This window comes from Centruroides vittatus, unplaced genomic scaffold, assembly GCF_030686945.1.
Source record: "Centruroides vittatus isolate TY-2023 unplaced genomic scaffold, ASM3068694v2 scaffold_1167, whole genome shotgun sequence".
Taxonomy (NCBI): domain Eukaryota; kingdom Metazoa; phylum Arthropoda; class Arachnida; order Scorpiones; family Buthidae; genus Centruroides; species Centruroides vittatus.
Window position 1 is genome coordinate 750,394 of NW_027122671.1, and position 25,713 is coordinate 776,106.

The following is a 25,713-nucleotide window of genomic DNA, read 5'->3' on the forward strand; positions in this document are numbered from 1 at the left end:
TCACGTGGTTGAAAGTGGAAATGCCGAATGAATGAATAGCGTTGAAATAACAGAAAACTCTTTAAGTTTATTTCATACTCCAGATAAACTACTTAAAATTTTTAAATTATACTTGCTGCAAGAAAAAATTTCAATTTTACTATGATGGATGATTTAGGTAAGTTTCATTTTTTTCTTATACTACTACACGTGGCATAAAAAATATGAGAACATGTTTTTAATAGTAATTTATATAAAATATTATTTAATATATATAAATTTTGTATATTTCTTATTGATAGGTAATACTGTATGAATTTTAATAGACGTATACGCAAATATTCTGTATATATTCATAATATAAACTAATTGGAAAACCTGTTGAAGGAAAATCTGCACGATGTTTTTTCTAAATATTAAATTCGTCCTTAAGTTTTGGTAATTTTAGCTTTAATTTGGATCATTTAACACCTTTCTTAGTTATATAAAGGATTATTTTACAATTTTATAGTAGCCTACCGTATTTATGTACAGAATAATACATTAGTTCGAAAGATGTTCATATATATATAATATTTTATATACAATATGTACAGTTTATGTACACATACACGCTTTTTATGCAAAGTTTTGCAAATTTTTAAAGCGCGCCGTATATAATTTTAGTAAAATAAAATTTTTCTGCTATTTTTATTTTATAATATGTATTAACGTTATCTAATTGTTTAAAATAAATAGGATTATTAAGGATACACATACGTGTATACGTTTCTTTAATATACTGATTTATTGTAAGCAGCCAGATGAAATTGTTAAATAACAAGCTTTGGTTACACTTTTAAACTGCACGATAAGTTCAATTAATTATACTTTTGCAGAATTACATTGTTTAATTCTGCTTAGAAAATTAATATGAATATTTATTAATTTAGTTCCGGTAATGTCTTTCCTTAAATATCAAAAGCCAACACTCTCTTCACATCAATTGGCAAGAAAGTTTAAATATACACGAAAATTTTAATCGCGAAACCCTTCTAGCCTTGCTATTTCCATGTACTTTGGCAACTTTACAAGGTTTGTCGTATTTACAAGTAGCTGTCTGAGAGGTCTTGTTTGTTCTTTCTATCTATAACTACTATAGTATTACAAAATAATAGTATTAATTGAATTCTTTTATAAATGATATAATTTGAGAATTATTTGTGAATCGTATCCCAATTACATATATCGTTGAAGAGAATCAAGACCTTTTGTAGCCACTGGATGATTTATTACGCTTCGTAATATGCCAATAAAAGATAAATATTAAAATTCTAATAAAAACTAGTTACATTTAAAGGAAACTTTCAGTCATATAATCTCTTTTTAGTCTAATTTCGAATACTTAACTAAAAACTGAAGAAAGATTTCAAATGTTTGGAACATGTTTAAGGTAATTTACAATTTAAATTTTAAAAAATAGTTATGAAAAAATAATAATAAAGTAATACATTATATAGAGAAAGAATGACTATGCATGATATCATCGAAAAGTGTAGCTGCATCACTCTTGTAACTCTATTTTGTAATAGTATTTTTAAATTAAAACTAAATGAAAGTGAAGATTATTTCAACTGTCATATTAATAAATAATGCAAATCGGTTGAACAATAGCCAAAGCAACGTTCGTTATATCTTTAAATAAAGCTTCTACAAAAAGTTTTAAACTCTTATGTAATAACGGTGTAAATGAGCCAAATTAAAAGAGTTAAATATATTTTAATTCTGTTTGGAATAGAGGAATAATATTAGTGTAAAGGATCATGTAATTTCTCTATAAAAGTTGTATTTTTGTAAAAAAATGCGATAAGTTAATATATTTTTATAACCATAAATTACCAGGTTATTGTTATTATTTTTAAAAGTCGTACAAGATGCATATGAAACCTTGCCAAAATTTAAATTTGTTTTTACATGTTTTATAATCTAAATTTCTTTATATCTATTGCAAAAGCGATGTTCTTCTATGTATATTATTTCAATTTATAGTTATTTCTCTCAAAATTCTGCTCCAGGTGTTTGAGATTAATTTCAATATATTTTTTATTCGATTTGATTCATTTATGTTATACTAATTGATATTGAGATAAGTATAGTGTTATTTCGCTAAATCGGCTATTCTCTTTTTGAACTAAAACATTATTAATTTTTATAAATAGAGCAATATAGAGTGGTTCATTGTAATCAATTCACTGGAATTATTTTTCTAGAGCAGCTACTAACTACTTAATGTTGGATATCCATGGACTTTGATCACAACGCTACCTCAATGTCCAGATTTCTGGTTTTAAACTTACGACAACTCTAGATTTTGTAGTTCATTATTTGAAGAAAAAGAATGATTTAATTAAATAATGAGTTTTCTAATGATTTTTAAAGTTTTTTTTAATGAACTTTATAGATATCCATAGCCACATGGTTTGGCGTGGTTTGGTGGTCACGTAAAAGTTTAAATGTTCATAATTTCTGATAAGTAGTGTACATTTTTCAGAAAAAAAATGCTTCAGATAAAAGTGTGTCATCATGTAGAGATATAATATTCAATAAAAACTGGGGGTTCCCATTTGAGAAGATGAAGCTGACCTTGTTTTACACCGATTGTAACACCATCAAAACCCACTTTGTGGCTCCTTAAAATCTAATATTTTTGGTTTAAAGAAACTTTTTGTAGGATTTGTATTTTAGGAATTATTTTAATGGATTGATTGAAATGAACATTCCTGTATATACTGTATATTTAGAGAGAGAGAGAGAGAGTTTAATTATATAATTTTTTGTTTGAGATCCAAAGCTAGGCATTTTTGTTAAAGGTAATTCAAATAATAGCCGAAAATAAAGCATACATGAATTTATTGTTTAAACTCGTAATTATAATTATTTGCTTTTGGTCTTGTATTATAATAAATCTTCGTAATAGCTATATGTAATTTGCTATAAATTTTAAAGACTTATCGCACCACAGTTTTCAATTGGAAAGCTCACTGAGATTTTATTAAAGCTTTCCAATTGAAAACTGTGGTGCGATAAGTCTTTAAAATTTATAGCAAATTACATATAGCTATTAAGAAGATTTGCTACTGTTTATAATGAAATTTATTTTACAAATGATAAACAAGGGAATGAATTAATGCAAACTTTATAGCAATCATTTAATAATAATTCACAAGAATTTTCGAAAAAACAGAATTTAAAAATATATTGAATATATTAAATAACTGCATGTATACTACTATATGCAGAAACTTGAGAAATGGTGAGTAGCGTCTACGTTTTCAATCCTTTTAGTACATTTTTATTTCACAACTATTTTACATCCAAAATTTATAAGAAATGTCTGTTTCCTTTACTCGTCTTGATTATTATTTTGATGAATTTTTTATATTATTCTATATTTATCGTGAAAATAAACTGATTAGTTTAACAAGATTTAATCTGAGATTCGATTTTCAAAACTCGAAAATCTTTATGGGATTTATTAGATTAATTATCAACCCCCCATATTTCTCTAAAGGAAATTATTTAAGTCTGTCTTAAGACATTTTCGTTTTGATTTTTAATTCTTATTTTTTGTGTTTTCGAATAGAAATATAAATTTTTTTCGTTGAAGATTTAAGAATTTTGATCATTTTGTGTATGACATAACTTCAAAAAGATTTTGATAGTCTTTAGATGAAATCTTTACATTATATATATACTGTATATATTCTCAAAGTATATTTGAGGCATTAGAAAAGGTTAAGTTAATTTATATTTATTTAAATAATCAGTATGCGCTAATTTTATTCAGATTCAGTTTAATTGAACATGATACTTTTATTTGTGTAAAGTTTGTTTTGATCAATTTTGTTATAATCCTTTTCTTGAATCATGCTTGTAATTTACTTTATGCTAAAGTGAAATTTTCCATAAACAGAGACTGCATAACAATTATTTTGTATTTTATTTCTCTGTGGTTCCACTCTACAAAATGCATTTCGGACTCTAAGTCTCTCATCAATTGCACAAAGGCATTTTACAATTAATTTTTTCCTCTTGAATTTTCCTCGCTTTTCTTACCGAGAGCGAGGAAAATTTATTGTAAGATGACCAAAGGAGAGGGGTAAAATTCATTGATAGGTGTAACCGTGCAGCTGATGTACTGTATTTTGTTATAGAACTCTATAACAAAAGGAGATTGTCACTACAGAAAAATAAGGTACTGTACTTCGGCAAAATAATTGTGATGTCGATTTTTTTTTTTAAGAAAATTCCCCTTAATACACTTTTCTCGTAACATGAACTAGGTTTTTGTTTCGTTCATATAATACTAACTGTAAGATTGAAAGTGCTGGTAAATTTTGGATTAATTTTCTATCTGGACAAACTTCTTAAAGCTAAAGGAATTATTGGATCAAAATGCAAAATAAATAAAATAATTTATAAAAAAAACATTTATTTGACTAACATTTCAATTTTTGTTTTAGCATTTTAAAATGAATAATAAGAAAATCTCTTATAATTTGATTAGTCTTTTATTGTTTATATTTTGCATGAACTGAATCATTTATTCAATTAAAAAATTTAATTATAAGAATTTATTTTCATAAATTTTAAATAATCATTTATTATCCGTAATTTAAACATTTGAAAAAGTTCTTATAAGTGTTACAACTTGACATATTTGAATAGATATTACGGTATGATAAACAACATTTTCTTTTATTTATTCTATAAGTTATATCAATAGAAACAATTTTCTTCAATTAAAGTATTTTTCTTTCTAGAACTTAATTTTATATTTTAAATAAATTTTTTAATGTTAATTTTCATAATCTTTTTATACTTTATATTGATCCAATTGTTACTTTGACATTTCTGTATTTAGTGTTTTTATTAGAAACAAATTTCGATTACTTTTTATTCTTAAATTTGGTATTAATATTTTTTTATATTAAAAGTACTAATATTTATGATATTTACGACGAATTTTTCGAAAGTAACGTTATTTTTTCATAAATTATCTTCGGTTCAATAATACTATAATAAATTTTCTATTCTTTCTCGTAGTTTAATATTGTGACAGTTGAAATGTTGGAATTTAGGCGTTTAGGTTCATTATCTTATTGTTTTTGTACTACTACTGATTTTTTAGAATAAACTCTCCTCTATGTGTCAAGTGGATTGATGAGATATGAGTCAGCGGTTAAAAAAAGACGAAGGTTAGTCGCTCCGAAAGATACCATAACAGTATTTGAGAATAAGTTTCTTATAATAATTTCATGTAAAATATAATATAAAGGATTATCAAATTGGTTAAATTTTCATTAATTGCATTGTTTATTGTTTTACAATTAATTTTTTAACTTTACGTAACTTTCGTGTGTTTTAATCTCATTCCTCCTCGTCATAGTGAGTCAAGGAGTAATTTTTTGCTGTTTATAAACATCAACGAGGTTATATATTTCGTTAGCATAAAGCACTTTCAAAATTGGACAACCTTACTCTTGCGTAGACATTCCGATTGATAAATCCTGAAAGCTTTCTTTCAGCATTCAAGGATGAATTATCACTCACGAAGCTCAGTTTTTTTTTTTTTTTTTTAAATCTGAAATTGAGAAATAACTGTAAATTAAACAATTTTTAAAATTTCATTTTTCATTTAGTTACTTCGTTATATTAAAAGATAGTGAGTAAGTAAAATTTTACAAAATTCACCGGATATTTAGCAATATTAAACATTATTTTTATGAAGTCACAGTTTTAAAAATATCCTGTTATAAGATATGGATTTATTAGCAATTTTTCTTGTCATCGGAAATTCTGACTGCATCAATGACATAAACAGATGATGTCAATGTGGCTTGTAATTTTTAAAGTTAAAAATTGCATTCGTAATTTTTACTTAGAAATAATAATATATTTTTCACGCGAAGTAAATCAATTGTCGTATTATTATTATTATTACAATTAATTTTTCCTAGTCCAAAGTAGGAAATATATTACAAATCGAATTTTATGACATTAAATTAAAATTTTACTTTTTGATTATTTCCGTATTTAATAAACTATAGATTATTCAAACTAATTTAAATACCATTTTATTCGCAAGTTTAATGGTCTCAGCAGATTAAAAATATGTATAAATAAATATTTAAATGTATATTATCAGATAATTTTTTTTTTATAATTAAAGTATTACAACGTTAAAATTATTAAATAATAACGAGTATTTATTCATTTTAATTTATAGCCTGAAATTATAATAATAACTTTTTAATAGGAAAAATATATATATATATTCAATATTTTATTTGTAAAATTTTCTTCATTTCAATATAGAAAATTATTTAGATATTTAGAAAAACATCCTTCGATATTTATAACTTCTTATTTATTTTAAACATTCCTAAAATACTTAATCACCTTCCTATAACGTTAATATTTTGTTACCCAAACGAAAGATGGATCTAACAATTCAAATAAGTATTAAATTCACTAATTAAGTAAGCATAGAGAAAATTTGTCATCATGTTTATTTATTTTAATTGCATTACAATAATCTCGACTTACAAAACTTGCCTCTGTAACAATATATCATTTAAAAATAAATATATAATATATATTTATATTTATTTATTATATAAAAATTAATAAATGAATTAGATGAATGTAAATTTTTGAGAAGAGTTAATATATTCAATTTTCCAAACAATATAATTAAAAGAAAGTAATTTTTTTAAATGTATTTCATTTATATTATTGGGGATAAACTATGTCTACGTTCATTATAAAATTAAAAACACGCATTTATTTAAATTATAATAATACTTTATTTTGAAGCATCAAACATTTTATAAATTAATCATTTAGTAGAATTTCTATCAAAAATAAAAAAAATATATATATTGTTTTCTGAATTTTGATCTTGGGTAATGTAATAAAATAATCTATAAAAGTTATTAACATAGTTTACTATTTCTACATGCAGATGGCAGAACGGGCGCAATGACAAAGTTTCGGATTACACCTACTTAATATCATGCGCGACATCTGTTGAAAATTATATTAAATATATGATTATAAACAGAATTAATTAATTAATATGTTCTGTTCATGTTAAACTATTATAAAATATTTTAATTAATTAATTAGATTATTTTTTCAATATTCGTGTTTTATTTATTTCCAGATGTTACTCGCTCATCAGTTCAAAAGCTTTCAAAAATATAGAAATTTTATGAAACGATTTTGAAATAAAAATTACTGCAGTGAACTCATCTTAGATATTAAATAAATAAACCTGAATTAAATAGAAAAGATTTTTTTTCTATAGTTAGGACACATTAAATATTTTTAATACGGCAATTAATTTTACTAAGAAAGAATTCTCTATTTAGACACCTTCTTTACTAGTAAAGAAGAAGCGTAAATAAAAGATTAGCGCTGCACATATATATCGATGTCAGCCATGGAACTTAGTTTAAGACCCCTTGCTCTGGGAAGCCAAGGATTAAATTCGAGCTGCGATTGTCAGCATTTCCACCAGTGCGGACTGTCTTTAGCACTTCAACAACAGATGAGGCTCCTCCTCAGGATCTGTGTTACTTGGTGACTGCTGGAACTATTTGGAGAAGTTGTGACTATTTCTGTAGATCTTCAGTTGGATAAAGTGCTGATCCCTTGCCTCTAGTCGATCCTAGTATAATGAGGTTATTCAGGTTTCAGTGCAGGATGATCTTATTTGCATTTAATATAAAATATTTATATTATTGCTTAAATGTTTTCTTCATAATTTAATGAAGTAAAGATAATTTATTAAATTTAATTAAAATAAAGTATTATTAAAGTTATTGAGCTATAATAGATGATATATTTTTAACTTTAAATATCCAAAACAATTAATAATTTAATGGAGCAATTACTAATTAGAAAGCAAAATAAATTTATTTTGCTTTCTAATTAGTAATTGCTTCAAATGCTCAGAAATAATCAACTATAACATAAAAAAAGCAATTTATTTGGATTTTAAAAGAAATAACGCAGTTTAGCCTTTTTACAGGAATTGAAAAGAATATTATTTTAAATTAAACAAAATGCATACCTTAGCGGATTGATCATTTGCATTACGTAGTTAAAGATTAGGAAGTGTGTTTCATGCAGGATACCTTTTCTTCAAAATTAATTATTAGGATTTTCATTATTGTTTTGGGATTCACGCTTTTCTGAAAAGTAAATAAACGTTTAAATTATTTTAATAAGTGAATTTTACAAACTGTAATATTAATAACTATGTCAAGTATATCTGCCTTGGCCTCAGAAATTTCTTTTGAATAATAAAAAGATCCACTCATGCAATCTATGCAACTGTCATGATTATGGAAATGGGATTGACAGGATAATGCAACACAACACTTGGATGATCTGCCCAGAGAAGTGCCTCCCGGGAGAATTTATTAGTCCTATTCGAGGGTTTTACACGTAAAGTAAACTCCGGAAAATTCCACGTGGCCAGTCTGTCGACTTTTCCTTCGATTATGATATAAAAAGTATTTTTTAATATTAAATATCATTCTGAAGTTATGATTATATTTAATATTTGACACGTTCTTTCAGCATAACAATAAAATACATCAAAATGAAAGGACTTTTTATTAAGGAATCTGATGAATGTTTTTCGTAGTTTTTTTAATAATAATTCAGATTGAATTGTTCTTATTCTTCACCGATAATAACTAATCCTTTTGTGGGTCAGATACAAGCATAATGAATAAAATTGAGGCCATCCTATCGTTCGTAGTGAATCGCTTAATTCATTTTATGACATAAAGTTTCTCGTATATTCAAATAAAACTAATTTGATTAAATATACTTGTATTTTAGAAATTAAAACAAAACTGTAGTTTAAATATATCTGAATGATATTTTAATTTGGAAAATATTATAGATGTTTAATGATAAAATTTCAGAATTAATAAGCGTGCGATTACTGTTCTATTAGAACAGATAGAACTGTAATAACAGATTATTATTTCCTATATTTTTTAAAATTAAATTATAAATATTCTTTGCGTATTATTAATATACATTTTTATTTTCCAAAGAAAATTCGATTGTTTAGACATTTTGAATATTTCCACGATCGCTTTAGAAAGAAAAACAACGTTATTTTGCATTATATAATCTTAGATATTATCCACTGCTGATTATTAATTTCTCCTTTTTAGTAATCACATCACGTCTATCTTTCCTCATTACTACAAATTAAATAATATGATTTCAAGTGATAGTAATTGATTTGCATTCTGTATTATTTTAAAAAGTTTCTAAATAAATAATTAAATAAATTTAAAATAAGTTATATATAGGCCTATACATGTTATAAAATCAATTTCCAATTACAAATAAATATGTAAGTTGTTATAAAATATTAAATCTGTTAATACATTGATTCAAATGTATATTAGTGTAATAAGCAAAATTTTTATATTTGCTTTTCAGTCTGCAATTATAACAATTCTAATGATTTAATTAATTTTTCGATTTAACTTCATAGTTTATTTGTAATTTTTAAAAGCTATTTATTTAATTTTAATGCTTATTAATAAAATTCTTCTTGTTTAATACGCGCTTTCAGTTTTGCTAATGACCTTGTAACCTCGATTTCGTATTCTATTAGGAAATTATTCCTTTGAATACCATTTTTGGTCATCTGTACTCATTCCGTTATTGCTTATTAAGGTTGTAATTTTTGCTTTAGTGAATTTATACTAGTAGAACACCTCGATTATATTGCCTTGTCTTGTATAAATTGTAGTCTCTCTCTTTTATATAATGACAACAGATATAATATCCACTCGTTCAAATAAACCATATGGAAAAATATCTCCTCCTCCAGCATGTATGTACTTTTTAAATTAATTATTGTTTTCTAATTTTTAATTAATTTATAATATTTATTAAAATAAAAGATTTCTCTATACCTTTTGGATTCATTTCACTTTCACTGTATGAAAATTGCAAAGTACTTATTTGATTGCTTTAAAAAGGCAGTGTGATTAATATTTATTCATATGCAAATATATTCAAATTTTTATTTTCTGTTTTTTTATATATATTATGTTTATAAATTATGTTAATATCAGTTTTGATGATTCCTCTTATTATTCATTCACAAAGTAAGTTTTCATAATGCTTTTATGAATAGGCTATATTACTGTAAATAAAGAATATTTAAGTGTATTATAATTTGTTACATGATATTTTTTGCATTTAATGCATAATGTAATGCATACTTTGTAAAATTAGAATTGTTTTTTAAATCTGTTATAAGTGTGTGTATATATATTATTAAATATTCTGTTAATACAAAAGTAAAAATAACATATACTGTAATTCAAATATAGTATTATCTACAATCAATCAGTATTATCTATAATGTATTTCTCATATTAATTTGAGTTATATTCGGCATATCGTGTATTTTACTTTTCTTTCTTGTTTTATGCAATTTTTAAATTGCAAGACGTAGGTCAGGCATTGGCAATTTATTGCTTCTGCACCGCATGCTGCCATGACTTTTTCAATGACCCTCATAACATCAAGACCCGTCTCAAGTAATCTTTAGTAAGTGCTTGTGTCCAAAGAGCAAAGAGTCTTATTAATAAAAACATTATTGAGTATTAAATCTATTTATATATTGATTCAAATGCATATTAGCGTAATAAGCAAGCTTTTTGTAATATTAAGCAATAAAAATGAAGATTAATTATCCACAGTATTCGTGTTTCCTTTACAAATATAGAATTTTCTTTATGCAGAATTTGCACAAAATCTGGTGGTTTTTAATGTTTCGCTCCGATCTTATCTCAAAACAGTGTTGTATAGCTTTTTACTATAGAAAGATTGCCCCTCACCCGACCTAAATTCTATAAAAGGTTTGTTCTTGATTTTAATTGCAATATTGTTATCGCGTGTTTAATGGAGTGACTGCACAATAATGTTTTTCTATTACACAATGACGAATCCGAAGAAGGAAATAATTATCACTGTGTAATGCTGTCTGATTTTTTAAAAATCTTTATAAAATTGTTTTTATAATAAACTAAAATTTTTTCAGTAATTTTGATCTATATCAGAAAAATAACAATATGCAAGTGAAAAAATAATAATGTGATTATAACGTAAACAAATATTTCGTTTATTGGAAAATATGATGTTTAGTTGATGATAATTTTTTCATCTGAGGTTTATAAATATTGGCCTTTAAGACATTTCACGATAGCTTTAGGGCTCTGCTTTTATATTAAAGCAAAGCACTTATATATGCAAAGTTTAAAATCTATCATATATATATTTATAATTTATAAAAACTTAATATTTTCTAAACATTCAATACGGATACTTTGAAATCGTCAAGCGGGTCACTGGCTAGTATCATGCGGAAAATATAGGTTGCCACGAAACTTGGACACACCTTGAATTTGTGCATTATTATGAGTTAGCATTACATAATTAATGAAGGCGCCACACTGTCCATGAATCATATTCTAAGTGATGATTTCAGAGTATAGAGTCTTCTAGATTTGTAAGATCTGTCGAAGTAACAATGCACATCAACTGTTTTATGTACTGTACATTTATTTGTTTTTTCGTATTTTAATGAAGACAGAATGAATGTTTTAACATGATGACAGTAATCTATAAGTTACATATTTGACCACAACACTTATTATTAGTTATCCTGCTTCTTAGTATAGTCTCCTGCCAGTATGACCGAAGGATGGAGAACATCTTCGCGAGTTGAACGACCTATGAAATTAACGCGGATTTGGATAATATTTTGCATGCTTTCATCCGTCTGACATTTCAATAATAGTAATTTAAGACGGTTTATTTATTACGGTAAATTTATTACGAATGGTACCAGCACACAAGAGTTGTTCTTAACGAACAATTCTTGTGTGCTGGTGATACCATTCGTAATGTATTTATTCTTCCAGCTATTAAAATAAGGTTCATTAGATAAAGCTTACATTTAAAATATTTCCGTATTCTTTTTTATATTTATTGTGAATTATACGCATGAAAATCTTCGTGGATTGATTTTTACCACAAGATATCAAGTTGAATAGCTCTGTTTACATAGATTGATAGAATCGATTCAGAAATTTTGAGGGGTAAGCCGATCTGGATATGTCGGGTCTGGTTCCTTATCCCCCGACCGTCTGTATTGTGGGTCTGACATAATCTATGATAAAGAGTGATTAAAATGTTCCGATTGGAACGAAATAGTTTAGATTAGAGAGATTACAATGTATTTATGAAAGAATTGAAATAAATTAAGCTTGTAGCAAGAAACATCTTTATCTGAAAACAGATTTTTGTGCAGAGGATATTTTGAAAAACAGTGTGATGAAAAGTATTTAACTGTATTAAGACCTATTTATTGTTATAGCAAACAATTTAATGAAGTTGAATAGTATAAATAAGAAAATACAAAAGAATTTTATTTTTAATAATTCAAAAATTGGCAACTAAAACGTAAATATAAATAATTTAAAGAAATATTTTAAATTTATCAATGGGTACATAAATAGGTGCAAAGAATGGAATATCTTAGCGTATAGTAATTTAAAATGTCTACTCGGACTTATTTTATTAACAGGACATATTATACCGAAGTTAAGAAAGCTTATCAGATATTTTTTCTGATAAGCTTTCTTAACTTTTGCTGAACAAAGACGTCGGTATAATATGTCCTGTTAATAAGTCCGAGTAGACATTTTAAATACTATACTATAAAATAAGGACACGGAGGCATATGATTTAATGGAATATCTTGTCTGTTACTTATAAGTCTATTGTTGAATTAATGTAGGATTCATGTAAAAGAGGTTAATACAGTATTTTATACTTAATATATACAGCATGCTTTTTTTTTTAAATGCAATGAAATGCGTTTTATAATCGTGTAATTTTAGATACTGCAAAGATGTTAGATGTTTATATCTGACAATATTGTAATCGAGAAGACATAGATAGGAATAACTGAATGGAATTTTTAGCAATTCTTTGTAAATAATTGATTTAATTTATTAAAAATAATATATTTAAACGTTCATACATAAAATTAGTAGATCGTATATTAATTTAAGTTGAATTTGTAACGTATAGCATCAGCACACAATAGGCTGTTTAACAGTCCTCAATTTTCCCTATTATAAACGCATCTGAAATGCAATATAGAACATATCAACATCAGTGACAGATGAGAATGAGATCTTTCGATATAAAAAATCAACAATGTTATATCGAATTATAACTAGGATTTCTTACAATGGTTTTAACATCAGCGCGCGACGTCTAACAAAATACGACATATCAGTTTGAAAGTGCAGAAAAGATTGTAAATCAGTTTGAATTAAAATGACATGTAGTTTTGAGGAAATTAATAGATTATTTGTTTAATAATTCGTAATTTCTGCTTTAATCTCCTTTGAGAACATTCAAGTTTTACATTAAAAAAAGGATGCGTATTGAGAAAGATGTTTCTACCTGTTTCCTTTTAAAGGGAGGAATGAAAACATCTAGATTTTTTAAGTGCATTAAAAATTTATAAATTAAAAAGATTTTAAGTTATACTTGATAATAAATCTCAGTTTTTAAATGTTAGAGCAGTAATAAGCAAGTTTTTCTGCATGAGGGCCGCAAGGAAACAAGGCTTCCGGCGAATAGTTTTTCTTATGAAGTTGTAGGCGAGTAACAATATACTCCGTAACTTCTAGTACACTAGGAACTAAAATAACATATATAATAGCTTATATGCTAATGATATGCAAACTAGCAATATATAGTTTATTTTTTTTTTTTTTCTTACTGGTCAAGTTTAGTTTGAATGTTCTTCGTCACGAATATCAGCTTAAGTGGGGTTACAGGTGACAGAAAACAGGAAAATAAAATTACGTTGTCCGCAAGGTAGGACCTCGCGGGCCACGGATTGCTCACGACTCTGTTGGACTTGGCTTTATTATACCAAATTGATATTATAAAATCTATTGTGTATATTTTATTGCCGTGTTGTAATAAGGATAGAAAGGAAACAAATCAACACAGTCTTGTGTAATTTAGATAGAAAGATACTTACAGTCGCTTATATGGGGAGAAAATGAAGGATATTATGCTTACGTAATAGTTGAATGTTCTCATTTTGAGAATTAAGAAATTATTAAATCTTAATTTTTTTTCTGTAAATATTTGTTTAATAATCGTATAAACAGTTTTTATTTTGTGTGTGGGACACGTTGGGTGTGTTGCATACACCTATTATCATCCCACTTTCATTTATACCGTTTATATTTATCAATGACTTTGTTTATGCGTGCACCGTGGTATTGATGACGAATTCTATGAAGGTGAAAATTTTTCATTAAAGTTTTAAGAAGAACATGTGCATTTAAATAATCTTTATAGATAAATTGACGTCTTCAATATAAATTTTTGTATACAATATCCGTCGATATACGAAAGTCAAAGTATGAGTAAGTGTCGTTATTTTTAAGACCATTTTTCTATGTTAACTGACAGCTTTTTACATGTAGATGGATTGTCTTGTATTTAACAAAATTGTTATTTCAATCATTTGTTTAAAATATAACGAATAATGTATCAATTATTTTACTATATTAATTACACAGCAAAATTAATTTAATTAATACGCGAATAAAAGTAAACATCTTTTACATTAATTAATAATAAATTTATTTCATTTAAAAAAATATATACAGTATTTATTTTAGAATCTCACAGATGGCGCGATATTAAACCATCATTAAAATTGTTTGAATATAGATGGCGTAGTTTTCAGTTGTCAGTAATAAACTTTGGAATTTTTTTTCATTGGGTTTATATTTATAAATCGTAATAATAAACTATTTATGAAAAAAAAATACTTATCCAGATTGTTGGTTTTTTTATTAATTAAATATTTTAAATAATCTTTAATAATATGAAATATTAAAAAATTCTGGTGATCACGAAACGAACTAATACGCTCCAACCAAATAAGGACGACCGAAGCAAACTGGAAATGTGCACGTTTCGTACTAAATATAACTCGTCTTCGGTAAACTTTTGCTTTTCCTGTCAACTTGATAATCATTTTGAAGTTCTCCAGACAGTCCGGAAATAGTTTTATTACCGAATAAGCCCAAATCTTCGGATAAAATTATCTTAAACTTAACCCCTCAAAATTTCAACAAAATTGATTTAAATTTTATTAAAGAGAATTATCTTTAATCATTTCAGATACATTTTAAATATCTTTAACTGCGAAATAAAATTCAATACTATAAACGATTGACTTATTATATTAACATTGTTACAGATGCTCTTTTGGCCGATTTGCAATCGACTACTGCCCATTTAAATTCGACTCCAAGTTATAAAACAATAGCACCAACTTCTAATTATCACGGATCTTCGAGTCCAAGATTTCAACCGAGATCCGTGTCCAGAAGTCCAATAATAAATCGTAAAGTAATTACCGAAAAATACGAGTATAAGCCTAGAGAATCGGTAAGTTAATTATTGAACAGCATATCATTTATTTATTAATACGCAAACTTTCAATACGCAAACTTTCAATACATTTTATTTTATATATATATATTGCATATGTTTAGATCTAGTTTCATATCCTTAAATGACAGGATAAAACCTAAAATCTCAGGACTGCATTTTGTAGAATATAAGTTAACAAAACTTTTAAATTTTAATTTAAGTATACTTTATTATATTATAATGTTATTCTATTTTAATTCAGTTATGTTGTAAATAATCAGGTTAAAACATTGACTTTTATATCAAAGAGGAAAAATGCTAATTAGTAAATGCTATTAAATAACCATTCATAAATATAATGTGAAATTTCCCTAGACAAGATAATAATAATGTATTTTTTCAATTTAATTTCTAATTATTTTGTTTTAATTATCACGTAAATAAATGAATAATTAAGAATTAGACTATGGAAATGATCTTGTTACTAAATTCACGCAAAAAGGTGTCAACGATGAAGGGTAAAATAACTAGTTGTTTTTATTTTAAATTTTCCGCTTTATAATTCTTAGAATCATTAGGTAATTAAGAAGGAATTAGGAGATCATCCAATTTTCTTTAGTGTTTTTTTTTTTTTTTTAATTCTTTTAAATGCACCTGTTTGACCAAGTTTATAATCGGGCAGTAGGCGTTTGTTTATTTAATTACATGATAGTTTTTTAAACAGAGGTCACCTTCTATGTCGGCTTTTCCATATATAGCAAGTGGCATTCCTTAATTAATTTTAATTGATAAATATTGCAATTCTTTGTTTTTAATATTTTAAATTACGATGTGTCCTCTAAACTTCTTTATTTATTTTTGCAAAAATAAAATATTAGCATTTAAAAGTGTAATATTATACAAGCTGTGTTAACATAGCTTTGAAAACTCTTTAAAATGTTCATATGATGCGAGTTTTATTTAAGTAAAATATTACATTCAGAATGTAATTTCTTCTAAATTTTAGTAAAAGAAAAAGAAAATCGATTTTAGTTCGGTCTTTTTAATTTTTAAGTTTAATCAAATATTTTTATATAACAAAATTTCTAATCAGTTCTTCTGCTATGAACCAACATTTCAATACTTTATTTATTTTTCATTTTTATTTTTTCAATTGTTTCAGCCCATTTACCAAAATCAAGATTTTTATTTACACGATAAACCGAAAGATCAATCGAATTTAAACGCAAATTTGTCCGAGTTAGATTCACTTTTGGAAGAATTAAATTCAGCCAGATATGGAAGTTATCCAACTAGAAAAGGTATAATTAGATACATTTCTATTTCTGATATTTTAAGTTTAGAAATTTCTTTATATTCGGGGTCCAAGTTTTTATTTTTATACTTAACAGTATAATTGTATTTACGCGATCGATAAAACTAATAAATTATTATTATTTTCAAATGACAGTTCCTCCATCACCAGTTTTGCCTCATCGTACTATAAGTCCAACTTTGCAAAGACAATCTCTGCAAGAACATAACAGTTCTGTAGAAAGTTTATTAGATGATTTGCAAAGTGCTGTACCCAATCAGTAAGTTGTTTTTATATTTATGAATTTGTCAGTAAACATGAAAATAATGATCCACTTTAATGACATTGGTCTCAAAGGCATTTAATTTCTTTAATTTTTAGTGTATTGGCTATAATTTCTATAATATTAGTTCTATTCTATGAACGAAATTAAAACTTAAATCTAAATCGATCTGCCAATTATAAAGTCGAAATCTTTCAAGCTTATATATTTTGTGCAAAATATGTGATTTAAATTAAATTTTATGTTGTTTTTTTATATTAACTTTTTATTTTTATAATAATTTACATTTTAAAAGATATTTTCTCTTGTATTAGGGAAAGATAAACTTAAAATTTAAAAGCGGAACTAAAATAAATTTGCATATATTTAAAAATACATAAATTATGCCAAAAGAGCTGAAAGAAACTCCATACAAGTCGTAATTACTGTATTATTATTTTAAATCCGTTTTTAGACTTATATAAGACTACTACATTCATATTACTAATATTTAACATAACTTATGTAGCATTGCTGAAGTTATATATATGTTGAATATAAACATTTATATTTAATTTATTACTTGGGTAACTGAAAAAATATAAAATATATCATTACATCGAAAATAATTGCAATTAATTGAAATATTTAGCTATTATACATATATGGAATAGTTAAATATTTAAATTTATATACTATTTTGGTTATTATGAATTTTGTATGGTTTATCTATAATTATTTTTTTATATAAAAATGTTTATTAAATGGAATATATAGGATACAGTATTAGTAAAATGTCAGTTATAGTTAATTAATTTAGAGTTTTAACAAGTCTGTGTAATAAATATATTAATAATAAATCTATTTTTAGATAAATATATACTAAACGAATTAAATTAATCTAAACAGATACCAAGGCACAATATTTCTTTTTATAATATTAAACGAAGTTATATGCGCTAATAAATAACCTTCACACATTGCTGGGACTCAAATATATTTTCAGAAAAGTATCCTTGAGGGCTAACCAACTGAAAGTAGCCAGAAAATTACATGACATGCGTGTTTCATTTAAAATATTCAAAAGTTATACTGTTGAAATGAGCAGGTGTATGTTACAGATGCGTTTAAAAATAAAAACCTGTGTTTATTCAACTTTTTTAAGTACCAAATTCTAATCTATTAACTGAGTTTATCCAAATATTAATTTGATTATAGATATAGGTCTATAGATTTAAAATTTTATTTTTAATCGTTTGAGTTCACGAAAGAAATTAATTTCATGCAGATTGTTTGTGAATTTTAACTAATCTATTATTTCAGTTCTGAAAATCTATCAATAAGTTTTATAAAGTAAAAGTTTGATTTTTGTGAAACCGTGTTGTATTATTCTTAGAAGTCTCGAACACAAATTTGTGTTAATAACAACCACATGGCTTTTTTCCACCTTTTTTCCACCTTTATTTAGTTGATTTAGTTTGTCAACTAAATAAAGGTGGAAAAAGCCATGTGGTTGTTATTAACACGAATTTGTGTTCGAGACTTCTAAAGTAAAAGTTATTAAATTTGTTTCCAAAAAACCCAGTTTTGTTTATTAAAAATTAAAAAAAAATAGTTAGTTTAACATTGGTAAAAATTTTATTTTGTGGACATATTGATTTTATAATGCTGTACCTATTTTTATTTGTCTGTTTTAATTTCAAAATCAGACGAATGAAACGCATTAGTCAAACAAAAATGTGTTTTTTCTATAACTGTTCGTCCGACTTCCGCATGATCATATTGAAATAGCTTTAGATTTGTTGTACGCTTGAAACTTCCCTGACCTCTTGTGAATGATATTTAAAAATTTGGTGAGAATTGGCACCATTTTATTCAAATGACGAAAGCACTCGCAGCATTATAAATACATGTCTGCAACTGTGCTGTTATGGGTTTTATTACAAACAAGTTTTTTTTTATTTTTTAGTATAACGTACTCTAACATAGACTAGTGGTTTAATTATATTTCCTTAAATATTATCCGTCCCTAAATAATACGAGCATCAAATTTTTATACAGTATACGATTTAAAAAATATATAGTTTATTTAGATTAAGTGTTAATGCTAGAAATACTATGGTGAATTGCATGTAAATAGTATAAATATATATTTACAATACACCATAAGCCTGTTATATTTTGTCTTGTATAAATTAATATAAGATAAGAATATAATCTGTAACGTAGTATATTTGTTTTTCCTTTCTAAAGAAAATTCAAATAGAATATAAACCGAAGATAATCTTATGCTAAAAGCAACTTCTGATATAAAATAAAAATTGATATTGTTTTTAATCACATATTTAAAATGTTTGCTTATTGATAGTTTTAAATAATAATAACAAGCAATTCAGTCAGTTATTAGTTCCTTAATATTTATTTCCTAATCTCTTATTTATGAAACGAATGACAGTGATGAAATACTATTACACAGTAAATTACGACAAAGAAATAATGTACAGTAGGACCAATAATAGATGCAGAAATCTTCAGGAGTGCAGAAAGAAAACAATATGCCTTACAAAATTTTTTGCTACCTGAGATACTGTACTCGGTTTTACTCTTAGAAAGGGGAAGCTCAGGATGCAGCTGTGCCCTGTGCACCCCCTCACTTGGGTACATACTGTGCCCTTACACTTGGGCACCCCTGTATTGCACCCGATTTACGAATAGAACTACTCGACTTAAGGAATTTGATACCATGACATATTTGCTTTTATCCCTTTCCCGATTTACGAAACAATAGTGCAGATAAGATTCTCGCATGCTACGGATTCATGGCTCGTTGATTCGTCTCCTATTTTCTTTGTTTCATTCGCATCGTGTATATATTCGTTACGTTCGTTATTCGTTCCTAACGAGGTTGCGCAGTTTAGCAAACTTTATCTCTATATTACAATTTATTCTATCGATGATTGCAATTTTATTAATTATAAATATTTTCATCTTGCTCCATTTTATTTATTTCTGCTTATTTATTGTCTTAACTAACTTTAGTTTTCTTATTATTAAATGAAGAAATGTCTGATAACTATCTGCTCTTTTTATGTCGAATACGCTTCTCTCGTTTTGTATTTGTTCTTTTTATAACTGTGAATAAGCCAATAAACATTTTAATTTAATTCAATTTTAGTTCAGTTTACTTAAAATTGTTGACTGAAAGATAAATAGGTGTTTTTAGCACTTTAATTTATTTGGAAATGTAGCTAAAATGACTAGATAATGTCAGAACGAGGTACAAATTTTAACTATAAGAAATAATGGATTCGCTTGTCCCAGTTTACGAGATACGCTTATAAATCAGGATCACATCTTATTACAATAATCCTGTAATGTAAACATAATATAAATTTATATATTTGCAAATTGAGAGAATATATGTAAGCAACATAATAAAAATCAATATCAATAGAGATAAAAATGTGGAATTACTAGTAAATATATACGATTATAAAGATGTGGATACGATTAATGTGAAAATATGTGGATGGCGCTCGAGTACCAAAGAGATTTTTATTAATTTTACAAGGGAAACTGAAGGTAGATCAGTGTTCTTGCAATACTGCGGCCGAGTTGATAACGACAAATCTGCTCTGTGCTGGGAATCCAATGGAGTCGATAGAAATGTGCCATTTAACATGATAAAAGTACTCTACTTAAGAATTTATTTATGGAAAAACAAAATCAGTTCTTTTAGTTGCGCTACTATCGAAGCAAAGCAGTTCCTTGCACCTTGTTTGGGCCATAATTAGTCCGATCCTCTTACTTTAGTCGTTTCCAAATTATGAGACTGGTTCGCTTTATTTATAACACGCCGTATATAGCTAACAGTAAAAGAGAGCAAAAACTCAGACTTGTAAACTTCTTCATAGTCTGGGATTTCGAAGAGCTTGAGAAAATGAAATTTTACACATTTATTAATATTTCTGTTTACTTACAGTAAATATCGAAATTTCGATTGGTAACTGAAAAATGAAAACATCTAGTCGGTTTGTAATAATTGTTTTGATTACTTAGTTACATTGATATGACAAGTATGCCAGCTACATATTTAAATCTGTTTTTTTCTTCTTCTTCGCCATATCCTAAAGTTCAAGATTCGGCTACCTTGATGAATTGTCGCCATTTTTCTCTCTCTTACATTTTCATCCATCCATTCCTCTTTTGTCATGTCATTTCTTATTTTCTCTTTTCTGCTCAATCTTTGTCTTCCATGTGGCCTTTTTTCTAATGCTCGCTTTTCATTAATTTTCTTTATTGGGTCTATACTTTATGCATCTTATGGTCATACTGTCTCAATTTTGCCTTTATTTTCTCTGTAATGCTAGTTTATGATCACATTTTAAAATTATCTGGAATACTAATTATCTACTAGTATTACATATAAGAGAAAATTTTGATTTAAACATTATTTACTTTTAAGTATTATTGAGAATTTTTATTGCAATTATGGAACAGATCAATATTGGGCGTTATTGCATAAAATGCGTGTAGTTGATACAAGCTTTACAAGTTAGGAATTACAAACAAAATGTGTTGAATAAAAAGTTTTGTAACAAGTTACTAGTCGTAAGCAATTTTGATTGCATAAGCAACATTAATAAAAATCAATATCAATAGAGATAAAAATGTGGAATTACCAGTAAATATATACGATTATAAAGACGTGCAGATATTAATGTGAAAATATGTGGATGGCGCTTGTATATAAGAAAACTTTGTTGTATTATAAGCATTTTATCACCAATATATAAGAATTTGTTGCGAAAACGTATTAGTTTGTCTTGTTACATGCAAGCTCTGCATTTGCAGTTTTAATAAAAATTTCTACTATTTTTTTTTAATTCATAAAGTGATTACAAGTTTCATTTTATTGGATTTTCACATTTTAATTTATTTGATTTGATAGTCTAATGATTTAATTTAGCGTTGACATCGATTTAGATAATAGCTTTGACTAACAATTACTAAAAAGAAGACGAAATGTGAAAAGAATTCTAAATGTAGTTCATTAAAAGAATAAATTCTACTTAATTATAAAGAAATTGATGTAAAAGGTGATACAAATCTGGAAAATTTTAACACAAGTCTCTTTATAATAAACTTCAAAATTTTATAATGGAATGCATATTTATTGCTGGATATTATTTTATCCTAACCTCAGATGATTCATAAGGTGTGGATTTCGGTTTTACCAATTGAAGAATATTCTTGTATTGATTGATAAACGCCTGCACAACTTATAATGGATTGTGATCACCTTTCATGGATTGCACAGATGTTTTAATTTGTTCTCTTTTCTCCGAAGAGAAATATAATAAAAAAAATGTGTTTTCTCTTAAAGTTCAGGCTGTATACTGTATTGCTAAAAATATATTTATTCATAGACATATCTTTTATATTAGGACACTCTAGATAAATGTGCAGGCTATACAAAGGAGAATGATATATTGATACATATCATAATAATATAAATAAAATTTTATCTTATAGATTTAATTATTTAATTGATTTCATAAAAAATATCAAACACCCTACATTTTTGTTCTTCTATAAAACCACCCTAACAAAATTATGCTGCAAAACGTAATTACTGTATATTTATTTATTAGATAGTAATTGGCATTCCACTTTATCTCTTTTGGTAAAGATACTAAGGCATAAATTAAACGGCATCATTTATTTTTCAACATAATGAAAAAAAAAGAACTTTTATTTCTTCCATTGCGACAGAAAGAAAGAAAATTCTTTTTGCCATGGCATAAATCATAAGTTTTGCCTCTCTTCGGTGCACTTATTTTGCACTTAACTGAAATTGTTTAGGGTACAATAAAAGAATTTCCAAAATAATATCACCTGAAAATAACCACGACATAAAAAGCCTTTCTTATTCACCAAACGTTATCTCATAGAGCATTACGTAGTGAATAGTTAAAAGATTTCTTCGTGAAAAATGTGGATTTAATATTCCTATTAAAATAAAAAACGTTTTCCACGTTTTAATGGGTCATATTATCAACGATCGATTAAAAATGATACGGCGACGATCGGTCTATCACGATCAACTTGTTGGCCGGGCTGCTATATAGTATTTTTGCTTGTAACATGCATGCGCCTATAAGTTAGAGAAATTGGTTTACATAACAGAAAGGTTACAACTTAAACTTTATTTTTTCGCCCTTATAGCTTGTAACTACTAAATACTTATATTTATGCAACTATCATTGTTTTATGACTTTTAGCTTATGCCAAACGCATTACTTCATAAACACGGAACGACTTCTTGCAGGACTTGAAGATAATGTCTTGTTGCTTGTAACTAACAATTTGTGATTTTTATGAAATAGGGCTATAGAATCTTTATTTAGGCTACATAACACTACATTAGTAAAGGCCTACTCCCGAAATGCTTATGTAGTCTTAATAAAGATTCTAGAAGGAAACACTGCCTGTGTATTGTTTGTTGAACAAATGATAATAGTATCTTCATCTTAAAAAAATGTATGCTGATATTCATTTTTCTAATTAGAGAATTAATATTATTGTAATTAATTTACGAGAAATTTTATACATATGATAAATATTTTATATGCTGCTGCTGTATCCATTATTTGTTATTGAAATATCACAAATAAACATTTTGTTCTGGCATTTATTAAATTGTTGCTGCTTTAAAAATGTATAAGTATTTTTAATTTTAACTGTGACATTGCATTAATTTCAGTAGTGATTCACTTTTATTGGAATTTTCGATATGTGATTAAATTAATATATATATATATATATTTTAATTTTACAAATGTGGTAAAATATTGTGAAAAATAAAATAACAGATTCTAGAACCCAGTGAAGACGATCATGTAATTTCTATAGATAAAGTTATTTTTATCTTGCAAGATTTTTTCATTAAAAATATGTATCATATTTGTTTTGAGTTTAACGATGTAAACATTGATGAGATGATCACAACAATTACAATATAAAATTTACGAAAGATAAATTAAGATATGTCAAAATGCCAAAACGAATAGACGTTTCTTGCATTGCCAAACAGGTGTGCCAAATACACTATTTAGTCAAATTGTTAATGAGAACGTGCAACTAATATAAACAGGTTTTCGTTTTTTACGCGTATCTAATAACAGCAATTATTTATAATAACCAGTTTAAGAAAAACAGGCCTTAATTATATGAACGTTTAAAGTATCAAATTAAAATATATACATTATACAGATCTTAAAAATATATGTAAAAAACCTATAATACAGTAGAGTTTGAGTGAATTTTTTCTTTTTTAATGAAATTAGAACGTATAGTTACTGGACACATTGACCCTGACACAATTATTTGATATTTATTATTTATATAAATCTACAAATGCAATAGATGATATCGTATAACGTAACATGCAGTATCATATGATGTAAGACGAGAATAGGAAAATCCTACACAGATTGAGTAATGTTATTCTCACGAGAGAACAGAAAAAAGAATTTTGCCGTCCTCATAAGGAATCAGTGATATTTCCCTTCCCACAGAATATTCTAAATTTAGATATGAAAGAATCAACTATCTCCTCGCTTCAATAGAAATATTGAAAATCAAAGTAATCGTTAAATTTGTATGGTTTCTTCCAATTAGAAGAATGAATTTAGAAATGATTTATTGTATTTAACACACAGTACATGTTAAATTATCAGAATGTCTATTCATAATTTTAATATATCAAAATATATTCAAGTTTGTCAAGTTAAAATATTCAAATCAAGTCTAATTTAAAACAATTTTTAATTTTAATATTTAAGGTATTAATTATGTAAGTATATGTTATAAAACTAAAGGTTTTTTTTAGTAAAAATTGTCAATTTATTCAATTTCTATGCTAATTTAATTTGAATAACAGCTGCAATTCATATGTAGCAGATAGAATATCAAAGAAAATTCAACTACTGTTGAAAAATAGATATTGAATATTCTAACAAATTATCTATTTAATAAATAATATATTATCCTTTGTCACAACAAGTTAATAAAATAAATTAAAACAATATACTAAGTAATAAAATATTATTACATATAATATTATTTATATTATAATTAAATATACAGTACATAATATAAAAATAGACATTAAATAACAAATAAACACTATTTTATTATTCAATTTTATTTTTAATTTTGCTTTACTGAATGAATTATGTTATTTATCTTTAATATTACATATTAATAATGCAAAAACTATAATCATTGTAATTATTCTAATACATTACTCTAGATTTCTAATTTTGTAAATGGATATAAGTTTTCAGTATGAAATTATGTTCAAAAATTTTAAAACAATAATAATTGTTAGATAATTTTTAAATAATAGCAAACACTATTTAGTGATTATAAATAGATTTTAGGCTTTTAGCCAATGTCTAAATTCAGACGTTAGGCAATTCTGTGAACTATCTACTTAACTTTTACAAAATTATTTAAGTTTATTCTCTGAACAAAACATTTTAATATTTATTAAACGGAAAATTATTCAAATAATTCAAAGTTTTTTAATAACAAT

The 25,713-nt window shown here is 25.8% G+C and overlaps 1 protein-coding gene across 3 annotated transcripts in view; it reads left to right on the forward strand.

The window, feature by feature from the left end:
• The first annotated feature begins 3 nt into the window (after positions 1 to 3).
• The window catches only part of LOC136986704 (paxillin-like), a 54,930-nt gene continuing 29,220 nt past the window's right edge, over positions 4 to 25,713 (forward strand). The window contains exons 1-4 of one of the 3 annotated variants that reach the window (XM_067284288.1): positions 4 to 157; positions 15,380 to 15,570; positions 16,718 to 16,856; positions 17,006 to 17,129. In XM_067284288.1, the coding sequence (XP_067140389.1) occupies positions 142 to 157; positions 15,380 to 15,570; positions 16,718 to 16,856; positions 17,006 to 17,129 (470 nt within the window). In that variant the 5' untranslated portion in view covers positions 4 to 141. Of the gene's footprint in view, positions 158 to 9,749; positions 9,896 to 15,379; positions 15,571 to 16,717; positions 16,857 to 17,005; positions 17,130 to 25,713 lie in introns of those variants that run through there. The other 2 variants (XM_067284287.1, XM_067284289.1) reach the window with 2 other exon arrangements.